We start from the raw sequence: 12,567 nt of genomic DNA on the forward strand, positions 1-12,567 counted from the left end.
TTTCAAAGACACTGGACGGAGCTGGAATTCGCTGGTCTTGGTATGTGCAGATTTCATGCTGAGCTGTTCAGCAGCCACCCACCCTCTCCCTAACTCAAAACATCCCCACCCATCCCAAAATTAGAAGGCATCAGAGCGTCGTCATGTTTTGGAAGCCCTCATAAGTGAAAGGCGGGAAGCTGGGCAAGCACGCAGCTGTTTTTGGCATGCAGGCAAGGTAGTTGACGTCGCAGGAAGTGGGGTCCTGCTGGCTGCTGAAGAAAACACTGTCTGGAGAATCCATGGAAGGATCATCGTCAAAATAGTTGTAAGGCCTCAAAAAGAAGCCAATCACATTCCCAAGCGTTGGAGTGTTGGGAATGTCCTCAGCATGTGGAATATGCAGGAAGCCAGCGGTGATCCAGGCAACCAGGTCCTGCCAAAGGGAGACACAAAGGACCATGTTAAATGGCTATCTAAGGGAAAGGCCTGGTGAGAGAAAAGGATGGTGCAGGAGAAGCTTCAGATAAAATGAGCCACTGTTGATGCACTCCCATGATATCTGCTCATTCTGTATATTTTAAAATATATCCAAAGTCTCCAGTCGCTGTATGACTTCAGGGTGATGGATCTGTCAGTGTCCATAGGGATCACAACTCACCTCACTGATAATGCTCTCATTGTTTAGGAAGTCAGCAAAGGCCACTGAAGGTGACCATGGGTCCATCTGGTTATAGATACTGGTGCTAAATGGTTCCTCCTCTTTCCGTTTGGTGACAGCCAGCTTGTACCTGAAAATCAGAGCACTGCTGAGACTAGTGTGTGGAATCCCAACTACCCTAGGAAGGAGATCCAGCAGTAAGCTGCGCCCTCCAGGTGTTCTGCTCCAACTCCCATCAACCCCAGCCAACATGGTCAATGGCCAAAAACATCTAGAAGCCCACGGGTTCCCCACAGTTGCTGTAGTGCTTGACTTTGGTCATTCTCTCAAGATGGTGGATAGACTCCCAAATTTAGCTTCTCTAGAGCTGCCTGCCACTTTGGTGGTTTCTAGCTTGTTAGAATCCATATCCTCTTTTGACAAACAGAAACATCACCTCCAGTATGCTCTTCCCTGTCCTTCCTATTGAGTTGTATCCAGAGATAATAACCATGTCCCACCAGCTTTCTCCAAGCTGCCAGATTCCCATTATACCCACTTTATCTTATTATTATTATTATTATTATTATTATTATTATTATTATTAATTTGTACCCCCCCCCATCTGGCTGGGTTTCCCCAGCCACTCTAAGACCAAGCATCCCAGTTTGACTGTGAGGCTTCTAGCATAACCGTATCAAAACATATACACTGTGTGTCTCTCCACATATCTTTGGCACCTGTGTTTTGCCCTGCAGTGCTTTCAACTTCTATCATGTGCTCCTGTGCCTTCAATGTCTAGTTCTCCCCTGTACATTTTGGACAATCATTAACATTTTCACCCTAGGGAATGATTTGTCCCAAACTGGACCCTCCACAGCTTCTGTTGGCTTTCGGCCCATGATCAGAATTAATGTGGTTCTGCTACTTTATATCTATATATCTTTTTTATATATATATAAAAATTTATTGGTTTTTCAACATATAGTATAAGACAATACAAACAACAAACACTAACAAACAAACATATAAACATGTATAATTTCATAGATTTTTTCATATACCCAATTTCAGCGACTTCCCCATGCCTCCCTTTTCTGCATCCCTGTTTTAAACTTTTTTCAGCAACCCCTGGTCTAAATTACTTATAAATTCCTTTCTATAACCCTTTTCTTTTCCTCTTTTCCAATCATATCGCTGCAAATCTGCTATTCTTTACCCATGACATTTTAACACTCAATAATTTTACAAGAATTTTTAAGATAAAGTTTAAATTTCTTCCAATCTTCCTCCACCGTCTCTTTCCCTTGGTCACGGATTCTGCTCGTCATCTCTGCTAGTCCCATATATTCAATCACCTTCGTCTACCACTCTTCCAACGTGGGTAGTTCTTGTGTCTTCCAATACTTTGCTAGTAAAACTCTTGCTGCTGTTGTAGCATACATAAAGAACGTCCTATCTTTCTTTGACACCAATTGGCCTACTATGCCCAGGAGGAAAGCCTCTGGTTTTTTGTGAAAGGTACACTTAAGCACCTTCTTAATTTCATTATATATCGTTTCCCAGAAGGCCTTAATCCTTGGGCACGTCCACCAAAGGTGATAGAAAGTACCTTCAGTTTCTTTACATTTCCAGCATTTGTTGTTGGGCAAATGATAAATTTTTGCAAGCTTGACTGGGGTCATGTACCACCTATAAATCATTTTCATAATATTCTCTCTTAAGGCATTACATGCCGTAAATTTTATACCAGTGGTCCATAACTGTTCCCAGTCAGCAAACATAATGTCATGACCAATGTCCTGTGCCCATTTAATCATAGCTGATTTGACCATTTCATCCTGTGTATTCCATTTCAGCAGCAAATTGTACATTCTAGATAGATTCTTATATCTATATATCATCTAGCTATCATCTATCTATCGATATCTATATCTATCTACCATCTATATCTATCATCTATCTATCTATCTATCTATCTATCTATCTATCTATCTATCTAATCTATCTATCATCCCTCCCTCTCTCTCTCTCTCTCTCAGTATCAATCACGCACCAGCAGTCTGGTTCCTCTCCTTTGTACATTCCCCAGAGCATAACAAACCCCTTACCTTCCTCCTGACACCACATATTGAGACATCTGAGCTGTGCCTGTCTAGCTTGCCCTGTCTACATGGGACAGGTAGCATTTCTGAGAAAGCTACCTTGAAAGTCCTGGTTTTCAACTTCTTATGTAGTGGCCTAAATTTTGTTTCCAGGACCACATGACTACATATTCTGCTGAGCCCTGGCATTGGACATTTCCCCCCTGGCAAAGTTTCAGACATCATCAAAGCTTGTAACTGCAGGGACTCAGATGGAGCCGGAAGAGAGACAGAGTGATGGACACAAACCAAAGCACTCAAAATCTCAACACCCTTCGGGCTAAGGAGCCCCAATTTCATGGGGAAGGGCCATGGTATGTATAAAGCCCCTGTTTCAGTCCTCAGCATCTCCAGGTAGGGCTGGGAGAGAAGATGGTCTGACACCCAGAAGACATGCCAGTCAGTGTACAGTAGACAATACTGAGATAGGTGAAGCAAGGTCAGTATAAGGCAGCTACCTATGTCCCTGTATGTCTGATCTGGGTTTCCCATTTGGTTTCAGCATCTAAAAATTAGTCACTTACCTTCCCCAACTGATGGCTCGCTCCATTGGATCTGTTTCTGGCAGGTGGTCTCCAGAAAAGCTGACCATCTGGATCCGATAGCCTTGCTTATGGCCCCACTTGTTTGTGCTGTTGGCAGCAAAATATATGTGCCTTGGCATGTTGTCGTGAAGGCGGAAGGCGGCCTTGCTCTCAGTATCCAAGACTTTCCTTACTATCTTCATCCTGTGAATCTTATTCTCTGGACTCCAAGGGGCCTTGACTGTCTGAAAAGCCATGTCATTGGCTACCAGGGAATTTTTCACACCTAGCACAGAAAACAAATGAAGACAACTGTTGAGGCGTCATATTTTTCAGCTGCTTGGTCGTGTCCACACAAGCGCAGCTTTTGTTGACATAGAAAAGCAGCCACAAGTGCCAACTCCTAGGGCCCAAGGCACTTTGTGTCCCCCAAATATTTTTAATGATCCCCAATGTTCAGATGGCAAATGCAGAGCCGGGCGTGATGCAGCTTTAGTGACTGGTGGCTCCTTCTCCTCCCCCCGCATGGGGTGGGGCGGGGGAAGTAGCCAGTGGCACAGCAAGACAAGGAAGAGGAGGCTGATACTGGAGCCAAGTGTGGCATGGTGTGGCTTAGTGGTTGGCAGCTCCTGCTGCTGCTGCCACCACTGGGGTAGCTTCCCCCATCTTTCCTGGCCAAGGAAGGGAGAGGACAGGGGCTGCTGGCCACTGGGGCTGTGTTCAGTATTGTACATACTGACTGAGCTCTCCATTGCTCCTTCATTACCAACCCTACCTGGAGCTGCCTGGGCTTGAACCTGGGACCTTCTGCATGCAAAGCAGATTTTCTACCACTGAGCTACAGCCCTTCCCTTACTTCATGGCATCATGGTGGTATCATAGTTATGGGAGAGCTCATACACTCTGTGGCAATGGGAACTGCTTGGTTTATAAAACGAATCACAGCCAGGTCAACTGTGTGGGGGGGAAGTAGCCACTATGGTCCAGAAATATCTGCTGGCCAATTATAAATGCAGTTACCTGGGTGGTCGTTCTGGCTGGAAGCCACCCAAGTTGCATGCCAAATACCTTACACTTGGATCCTATCTGCTGGACCAAGGTCAGCAAGGACCATGCTATGGTCATAATCTCATCTATTTTCACACATCTAGAAGTGGGAGCTGATCACTGAAGAATTGATGCTTTTGAATTATGGTCTGGAGGAGACTCTTGAGAGTTCCATGGACTACAAGAAGATCAAACGTATCCATTCTTAAGGAAATCAGCCCTGAGTGCTCACTGGAAGGACAGATCGTGAAGCGGAGGCTCCAATACTTTGGCCCCCTCATGAGAAGAGAAGACTCCCTGGAAAAGACCCTGATGTTGGGAAAGATGGAGGGCACAAGGAGAAGGGGACGACAGAGGACGAGATGGTTGGACAGTGTTCTCGAAGCGACCAGCATGAGTTTGACCAAACTGCAGGAGGCAGTGGAAGACAGGAGTGCCTGGCGTGCTCTGGTCCATGGGGTCACGAAGAATCGGACACGACTAAACGACTAAACAACAACAACAGAAGTGGGAGTAGATCTCACAGGCTGCTGAGCTCACTCTTCCCTGTAGAAGAATGAGTCTTCAATGGTCTCAGCAAAATAAACAAATGCAAATAACTTGCAGAATCACCTTCAGCATGGCTGCAAATCAGGTTCCTTGACACCTGTGGAGACATGTAATGTGCTGATTCCAGATCTAGACAGCATTTGTCAGGCTCCAGACAGATGTGAAGAGATGATTAAATTTGGTGGCATTATGTTCCGCTGAGCTTTAACTCATTTTTATCTTGCTATTTTAAAACGTCTACTGTACTTTATTTGGCTTGAGTTTTCTTAGCTGTCTTGTGGCAAGCTATAAATATTTTAATAGAAACAAATCAAAGCTTAGATCCTAAGATAAAATAACCTCAGGAAGTTCACCAAAGGAAGGCTTCCCATCCCTTCCTCCACCTACACATAACTGTGGTGCCCCAAAAGAGCTTTGAGGGAGGGTTGGGACCCTCCTGAATAATTTCTGATAGGCTGAGAGGGAAGAGAGGGAGACTGCCAGAAGGTCAAACTACACATTACTCTAAATGCATAGTGTGCACACTGGTCCTTCCCCCCCCACCATTTAAATTACAGATATTAAGTCCATTGCGGCCATAGCACATGCAGAGGTGAGGTTAACCCCTTCCCTCCCCAGATGTGATTTGAATGAAAGTTAGTTTTTTGCACAGCTATGAGACTTAAGAAAGCAAGCAAGCAAGCAAGCAAGCATTCATTCGTGCCAAATCGTAGCTTCCCGTCTCCAAGCCTCATAACCATGTGAGGAGCCAGGCTTTATCAGGATCATGGCTAAAGCAGGAAGGCTTAATCTTTCCCTCACTAAGCACAATGGTCTCAATGAAAATCTGGGGAAGGAGGGTAATCCGTAATTGAATAAATAAAATCCACACAGACAGCAGCTTGCTGCACAATTAAAAGGAATGTCACATTAGGTTAACCTAGAGCCAGTTTTCAGATTTGGGATTCTTGATCCCTCAGTAGACCACTGTTCCCCATTCCACATTTTTCAACCCTTCAGAGAAGGGGTATCAGGCCCTGCAGGGGGGAAGGTGGGATGGGGAACGTTCTTGTTTTGGATGCAAGTTAAAGAGTGTTAGAGGAGACCTGACAAGTGAAGAGAATTGCATAGCAAGATGCAGCCTTCTAAACCACAGTCTGAAGGCGATTACTTGGTTTCCTAAAGGACACAAAGAGAATGAGCCCTGTTCATTTTAAGGTAATCCAATAAGAGAAGAAATTGTACTTACAGGAATATTTTTCCCCAGATTACTCCAATCCATAATTTATATTTCTGGTACATGCTTAATAAATATATCCCTGCCCCATTTCCCATGACATTAAGACAATGTTGTCGTGGCACACTGTTCAAACACATATTCATGTTTGCGCTGTCATCATACATCATCCATCAGCTCCAGCCTCTCCCACCTGGCCTTACACGGAAGGAGTGAGCCTGTTGCTGAAATCTCAAGAGAGATTGCATATTCTATAAACATACAAGTCACAAGAATAGCTACAGGCCAGAAGCTGGGCTTGGCTTCAGGACAGCCCAAAATCTATGTCTGTGGTAGCAAACTCCAAGTGTTGGAGATGAGCAGCAGCTCAGGTTTCCTGCAAACTGTTGTTCTTGTTAGTAAATCAGTCCACCGAGGCTGCATTTTGTGATTGGTATAATTCACATGACCTTCTGAGAGAGTGTGAGAACAGGAAGAAACAGTCTTATCTCTTCCTGCTGCATATGTTCTTTGTAACTGTACTTTCGCTTTTACAATGCATGTCTGTTCTCGAAGCTGAAGAGAACGCTAGCCATTATGCTTTCTCTGTATATAATCTGTGAATAAAACGTAGAATAGAACTGCAGAGTCTCTTGCTTATTGCTGTACAATGCCAGGAGATTAGTGTGCATAAATCATTATGATTTGTGTCACTGGGGCATCTGGAAAAGAAGGGAGTAGCTTTTCCAGAACCACGCTCACAGAAGGACGCCCGGAGAAATGGGGGGCTGCCAATACCCCAGGGCATTTTCCAACAGTTCCCTGAGCCTTGAATGCCTTTTTCCATTACTCTGGGCAGAGAGAGTGGCATGAAAAGGAAGTAACCTCTGGTAAGCTGTTCATGTAAACCGTAACAAGGAAAACATATTTTAAGAAGGGACAACAGTTTAAGGAGGATATTGACAACGGGAATGTGTTCAGAGCAGAGCAATGAAGATGATCAAGGGTCTGGAAACCAAGGCTTATGAGGAATGGTTGAGGGAGTTGGATATGTTTACCCTGGGAGAAAGAAGACATAGTGATGGGGGGCCACTAGGGGTGCATTGGAAGATGGCCGACAATACCATCTCTCCGACCCACATGGGGTAATTAAGAGGCTGTTATGGGAGTAGGCAGCCTCCCTTGTTGCCCCAAGGAAATGGGGAACACTGCCCTTGCCTGCTGTGCCCATAAATCACCCCCTAATTCGAAAGAAGGGGGTGAGGGCCCTAGGCAGAATGCCCCCGTGTGGACCTCGGCTCTCTTGGACGCTGTTTCTGATCGCGCACTAGCTGCAGCAATTTGGAATAATTAATTACAAAAGAAGCAAATGCACATATTTCAAGTGAAGAAGGGGAGTGAAGTCTGCTAATTTAAGCGACCTCTGCGAAAGAAGACAACGGGTTGGAGAAACAGGAATATTTTACTATGAAGATACACCAAAGGCTGGGTATGTTTGACAACAGGACTGAATGGGGGTGGGACCTTTATTACTTTCCTTCTATGTGATTTACAAGAACCCCTCCTCATTAGAATCGTTGGTTGAACTGACCCAAGCAGGATGATTAAGGTCTGTGTGGAGATAAACTTTAACCAAAAGTATGCTTTATGGAGATCGAGAAGCAATAAGAGCTTTTGGAATGGCGCAGCAATTAATTCGGAGTCGCCATCTTGCCAAAGGATTTATAGCCGGGAGGACAGAACGGACTAGTTTTCAGACTGCATTCCTGGTGAATCTCCTCAAAGGTTTTGAGAATGGAGGCAGATTGGTGAAGATTAATGACGCTAAGACTGTTTTGATGTATGGAAGTGATGTTATATGGAAAACGTCTGGATATGGCTACTGGATAAAAAAATAATATCCACGCAGGATTACAAACTGTTGTAACCAGCTTGTGGATACTATCAGAGGTCACAAAGAGAAAGGAAAAATATATGAAAATAACAACAAGAGATGTGGAAAAACAATAAGAAAGGACTGGATAGTACTGTGAACATCATAAGGTTAGATTTGTGGACATTAAAACAGCAGCAAGAAGCAAGAAGTTGATTGGATCCCCTTCGAAACTTGAAATATGGGTACCCCCAACAAAAACTTAAAATTTGGCTGTGTAATTTGGAATTTACCGTATTTTTCACTCTATAAGACGCACCAGACCATAAGACGAACCTAGTTCTTGGAGCAGGAAAATAAGAAAAAAATATTCTGAATCCCAGAAGCCAGAACAGTGAGAGGGATCACTGCGCAGCAAAAGCAGCAATCCCTCTCACTGTTCTGGCTTCTGGGATAGCTGTGCAGCCTGCATTCGCTCCATAAGACGCACACACATTTCCCATTACTTTTTAGGAGGGAAAAAGTGAGTCTTATAGAGCAAAAAATACAGTATGTACTTTGGTTTGATTTGATGTGATTGGTCGGTTAATAAAAAATTATTTAAAAAAAATAAAAAAAGAAAGAAGACATAGAGATGATAGCCTTCTCAAAAGTATCTGAAGGGCTGTCACATGGATAGTGCAGAAAGCCTGTTTTCTGGTGCTCCAGAGGATAGGACACAAACCAATGGATTCAAATTACAGGAAAAGAGATTCTGACTAAACATTGGGAAGAATTTTTTGAGAGTACTGTAGATGTTCAACAGTTCAATGCACTACCTTGAAAGCTGGTGAGCTATCCTTCCTTGAAGGTTTTAAACGGAAGTTGGAGGGCCACCTGTCAGGGATTAAATAGCTATGACTCCTGCAGTCCAGGGGATTGGACTAGAGGACCCTTGGAGTCACTTCCAAGTCTACCATTCTGTGATTCTTTCTGTATGGGCTACAAGCAGTCAGCAAGCAAGCCACAAACAGGCACAGAAAAGCCACAAAAGAGACATCCCCTTACCAGCACTAGAAATTACTTCAACCCATAAGTTACAAAAGAGGTGTACACTTACCACGAATGTCCATATCCACCTTGAAATTAATGTTGTGAGTGTGAATTGTTCCCAATGTCCACTCTTCAACTCTGTTTCCAAATTCCAAGGCATTGCCAAAGTAAAAAGCAGATTGAATGTATCCACTTGCATGGATCCTGATCCCGATAGCTCCATTTTGATGAAATATAAAATCCCAAATATAATCATAATTACCAACTGTAGATATGGACCTGAAGACAAGAGCAGAATCCACCAACCCTCCGTAAAACGGAGGCTCTGAGCGGTCATAATGGTGTCTCACAGGGACCTCAGCATTCTGCTCAAATATGCAGATAGAGCCTTTGCGAGTGACAGGCAACGAGGAATCAAGAAAATAGTGCCTGTCCAAATAGGTAGCCAGGTAAGGACAATCCACGCCCTGGGTGAGAGTGGAGCCAGTTAAACCAAGGCCAAAGCTTAGGTCCATGTATCTGGTCAGCATTGCCCCTGGAGTGTTGGAGCCATAGATGGCAGATGCATCTTGCAAGCTTAACTCATAGACTATCCTCTCACCCTTAAACCTAACATCAAAGATCTGTGGCCCCCTATTAGCATCTATGCCAAAGGCAAAACTCCAGGGCATGAAGAAAACTTGGTTATTCCAAATACGGTAGCGGGGACCACGAGGTTCATACTGCAAGGGGCCTAGTCTCTGGTGTGGAACCCTCTGCTTCAATGAGGAATATCCTCCGTCAGAAGGAGCCTTTTTCACCTTGGCTACTTTAACATGTCCCATAATGAACTGTCTCTCAATATCTTCCATGTCTTCAAAGTACTGTCCATTATAGAAGACTTTTAGCACTTTCCAATGAGAAATGTCTAGGCTGCTAAGATCTACCAGGATTTCAAATCCAACCGGATGCAGATAACTGCCAGGGACATTCTGAGAATGAACAACCCAGATTTTCCGGTCTCCTGATTTTTGTCCAGGTGGTAAGGCAGGGAAGTTTGTGAGATTGCTTCCATTGTAATATAGTACTTTCTGCATAAAGTTTGGAGCCTTGGGGTATTCTTTGTTCTTCAGGAAAGTAACGATTTCTTTGAACTCATTATTTAGGAGAAACCTTCTGTAGTAAGGCAACTTCCCTCCATACTTCTGCACTGTGACATCTTGGTGGTACATTGGATTTGGAAGCGGACCAACCACAAACTCTGTGACATTTGGGTCCTGCTGGTTTCCAAAATGGAGTATAGCCAGAGTTTGCCGTGCAGGCCTGCTCCCTTGGTGGTCCAGGAATTGGAGCACTTCAGCTTTGGGAGGAAGCTGAAGGCTGATAGAAAAAATGCAGTTGTCCGATGGCTTGGCTTGAGGAGGTTCTACCAATGGCACCCCCAGGTTGTACTGCAGGTAGATCTTCACTTGCATGATCTCTTCCGGAGTCAAATCAGCAAATACCTGGCTGTAGATTCTATGGCTTCTTTCCTCCCTTCCCATCTCTTGAAGATGGCTGTCACAAAGCATGGGCTTCCCTCCTCTGTTTTGGAAAGCCCAGACCAAGATGAATATGATGGCTGTGCACAGAGCTAAAAGAAGATAAGCCAATTTCATGTTCATGTTCAGCAACGCTGTAAGCAGGTTCCAGGGATTTCACAAAGCAAACTGTAGAATGCAGATTGAATCAGCAAACAGAGTATGTAGAATCCCAGGTGAGGGCAAAATCAAAGTTTTGGTGAGAGTCCTGTAGGCAACCACTGACCATATGATGCAGCTCAATTTTCCTGTAAAGAGGAAAGCAATGATGTATTCCGTCACACCTTGATAACCTGATTTGTCAAGTCTGAACACCTTTGTTCCTAAATGGGTTAGACGCAGCCTACAGAGCTACAACAAACCACTCTTAAGTAATCTTCTTTATGCAGTGGGTGCAAAAAAAAATGTTTGGAAGAGGAAGCTTTGCAGAAAGAAAGTGCCAGCAGAACTTCCTAGTGGCTGAGTCTTCCAACTGATGCAGCACTTAACTCCACTGAGGCCACACCCTCAGAATTACTGGCAGTGACTGGAGGTGGTTAGGAGGGAATGGAAGTGCCTGTCTATTAATGGAGCTTTGCCAATGAAAGAACACGTCTGCCACATACACCTCAGCTATGCCCGTGAATTGTTCCATGGATGTAGAGTGGTTCTTTCACCACCACCACGCACTGTTAGAGTTCCAAATTAGACATTCTGGAGGCTGGGAAGAATGGAGATAGCCTTGGATCCACTGGATTCAAGACCCATTCATTCACCAGAGAGGCCCACAATGGGGCTTTCTCTATATAACAGCTTGGAGCTGACATAAGTAATGACAGGTGGAGATTTGCCCTATGTGGAGATGCTCTACCACTGAGCTATGATCCATCCTAAACCAGTTCCAAGGGTTCTCTATAACCGTCCAAGTGGTATCATCGTGCTTAAAATGTCTGGTGTGGATCTCTCTTTGTTGTTTTGACTTACAAATCGGCTTCCATTTATTTACACTTGATTTTCATTTACAGTCCTATTCTTCTGTAGACTGGAGAAAACACTGAAGCTGAGCTGCGCACTGATCCTCTGCTTTCCATATATGCTGAATATCTGGGTCAGAGAGAATGTCATGTGTTGGGAGGGAAAGGCTGTTCATCGAAGATCATAGAGAGAGAGGCAGGAGACCGCAAGCAAGGAAGCATCAGGTGACACCAAACACTAGTCAGCAAGAGTCCTGCGTTTGTCAGTAAGCCTGCATAGCACTGGCTTTAAATTAATTAACCACTCAATTAGCCACACAATTTCCGAGAAAGGCACTGCAAGTTTGATGTTCTGGTAATTCGTGAATTGTTACTTGGCTGGTTTTGCTTGTGCCCTGCAGCTTAAAACAAGCTTTGCAAGGGACCGGTTGCCAGAATTCAGAGCTGAGAATTTAAAAGTAGCTGACTTATTTAATCCTGGCATATCACTGGGTGAGATTCGCCTAACGAGTCCCGTCAGTGGCAGGGTCGGCTCAAGACATTTTGCTGCCTGAGGTGAAGGACAAGATGGCACCCACCCCCAAGGCACATACAGAAGCCAGTTAGATTGGCAGTTGAATCTTACTCCAATACAGGGGAAATGAAAGTATCTTGTCATGTAGATCCCCCAGGGGGCAGAGGAAGATTGAGATGAGAAGAGCAAAGTGAAAGCAGCCTGGCATTGTCTTAACTTAGGCTGCATACACATGGTGCATTTAAAGCACATCTCTCCCAAAGAATCCTGAGAACTGTAGTTTATCCATCACAGCTACCATTTCCCAGCACCCACAACAAACCACAGCTCTCCAAATTCCTCAGGTGGAAGGAAATACTTTAAATGTGCTTTAAATGTACAGTGCATATAGGTAATGGTAAAGGTAAAAGGTAGAGGTAAAGGACCCCTGGATGATTTCAATGGAGACACCACTCTCATGCTTAAAGGTAAAATCAGTCATGACCGACTCTGGGGTTGCGGCGCTCATCTCGCTTTATTGGCCGAGGGAGCCGGTGTACAGCTTCTGGGTCATGTGGC

The 12,567-nt window shown here is 44.4% G+C and overlaps 1 protein-coding gene across 1 annotated transcript; it reads right to left on the reverse strand.

Annotated features, from left to right (window-relative positions):
- Positions 1–130: 130 nt before the first annotated feature.
- On the reverse strand, positions 131–10,682 carry LOC128413452 (membrane primary amine oxidase-like). Its single transcript, XM_053387458.1, has 4 exons — positions 9,051–10,682; positions 3,288–3,573; positions 641–770; positions 131–415 (listed from the first exon to the last, which is right to left on the reverse strand). The coding sequence occupies exons 1-4, from the start codon at positions 10,624–10,626 to the stop codon at positions 131–133; spliced, it is 2,277 nt and encodes a 758-aa protein (XP_053243433.1). The 5' UTR covers positions 10,627–10,682.
- Positions 10,683–12,567: the final 1,885 nt, after the last annotated feature.

The sequence above is a fragment of the Podarcis raffonei genome, chromosome 5 (genome assembly GCF_027172205.1).
Source record: "Podarcis raffonei isolate rPodRaf1 chromosome 5, rPodRaf1.pri, whole genome shotgun sequence".
NCBI lineage: Eukaryota > Metazoa > Chordata > Lepidosauria > Squamata > Lacertidae > Podarcis > Podarcis raffonei.

Bases quoted from the DNA above. Each gene is read 5' to 3' on its own strand.
- LOC128413452 (XM_053387458.1), bottom strand. From the start codon at position 10,626: ATGAACATGAAATTGGCTTATCTTCTTTTAGCTCTGTGCACAGCCATC. The intron at 3,574-9,050 runs GTAAGTGTACAC...TTTCTGTGCTAG, and splicing joins GGTGGATATGGACATTCGTG to GTGTGAAAAATTCCCTGGTA. The intron at 416-640 runs GTGAGTTGTGAT...TCCCTTTGGCAG, and splicing joins ATGAGAGCATTATCAGTGAG to GACCTGGTTGCCTGGATCAC.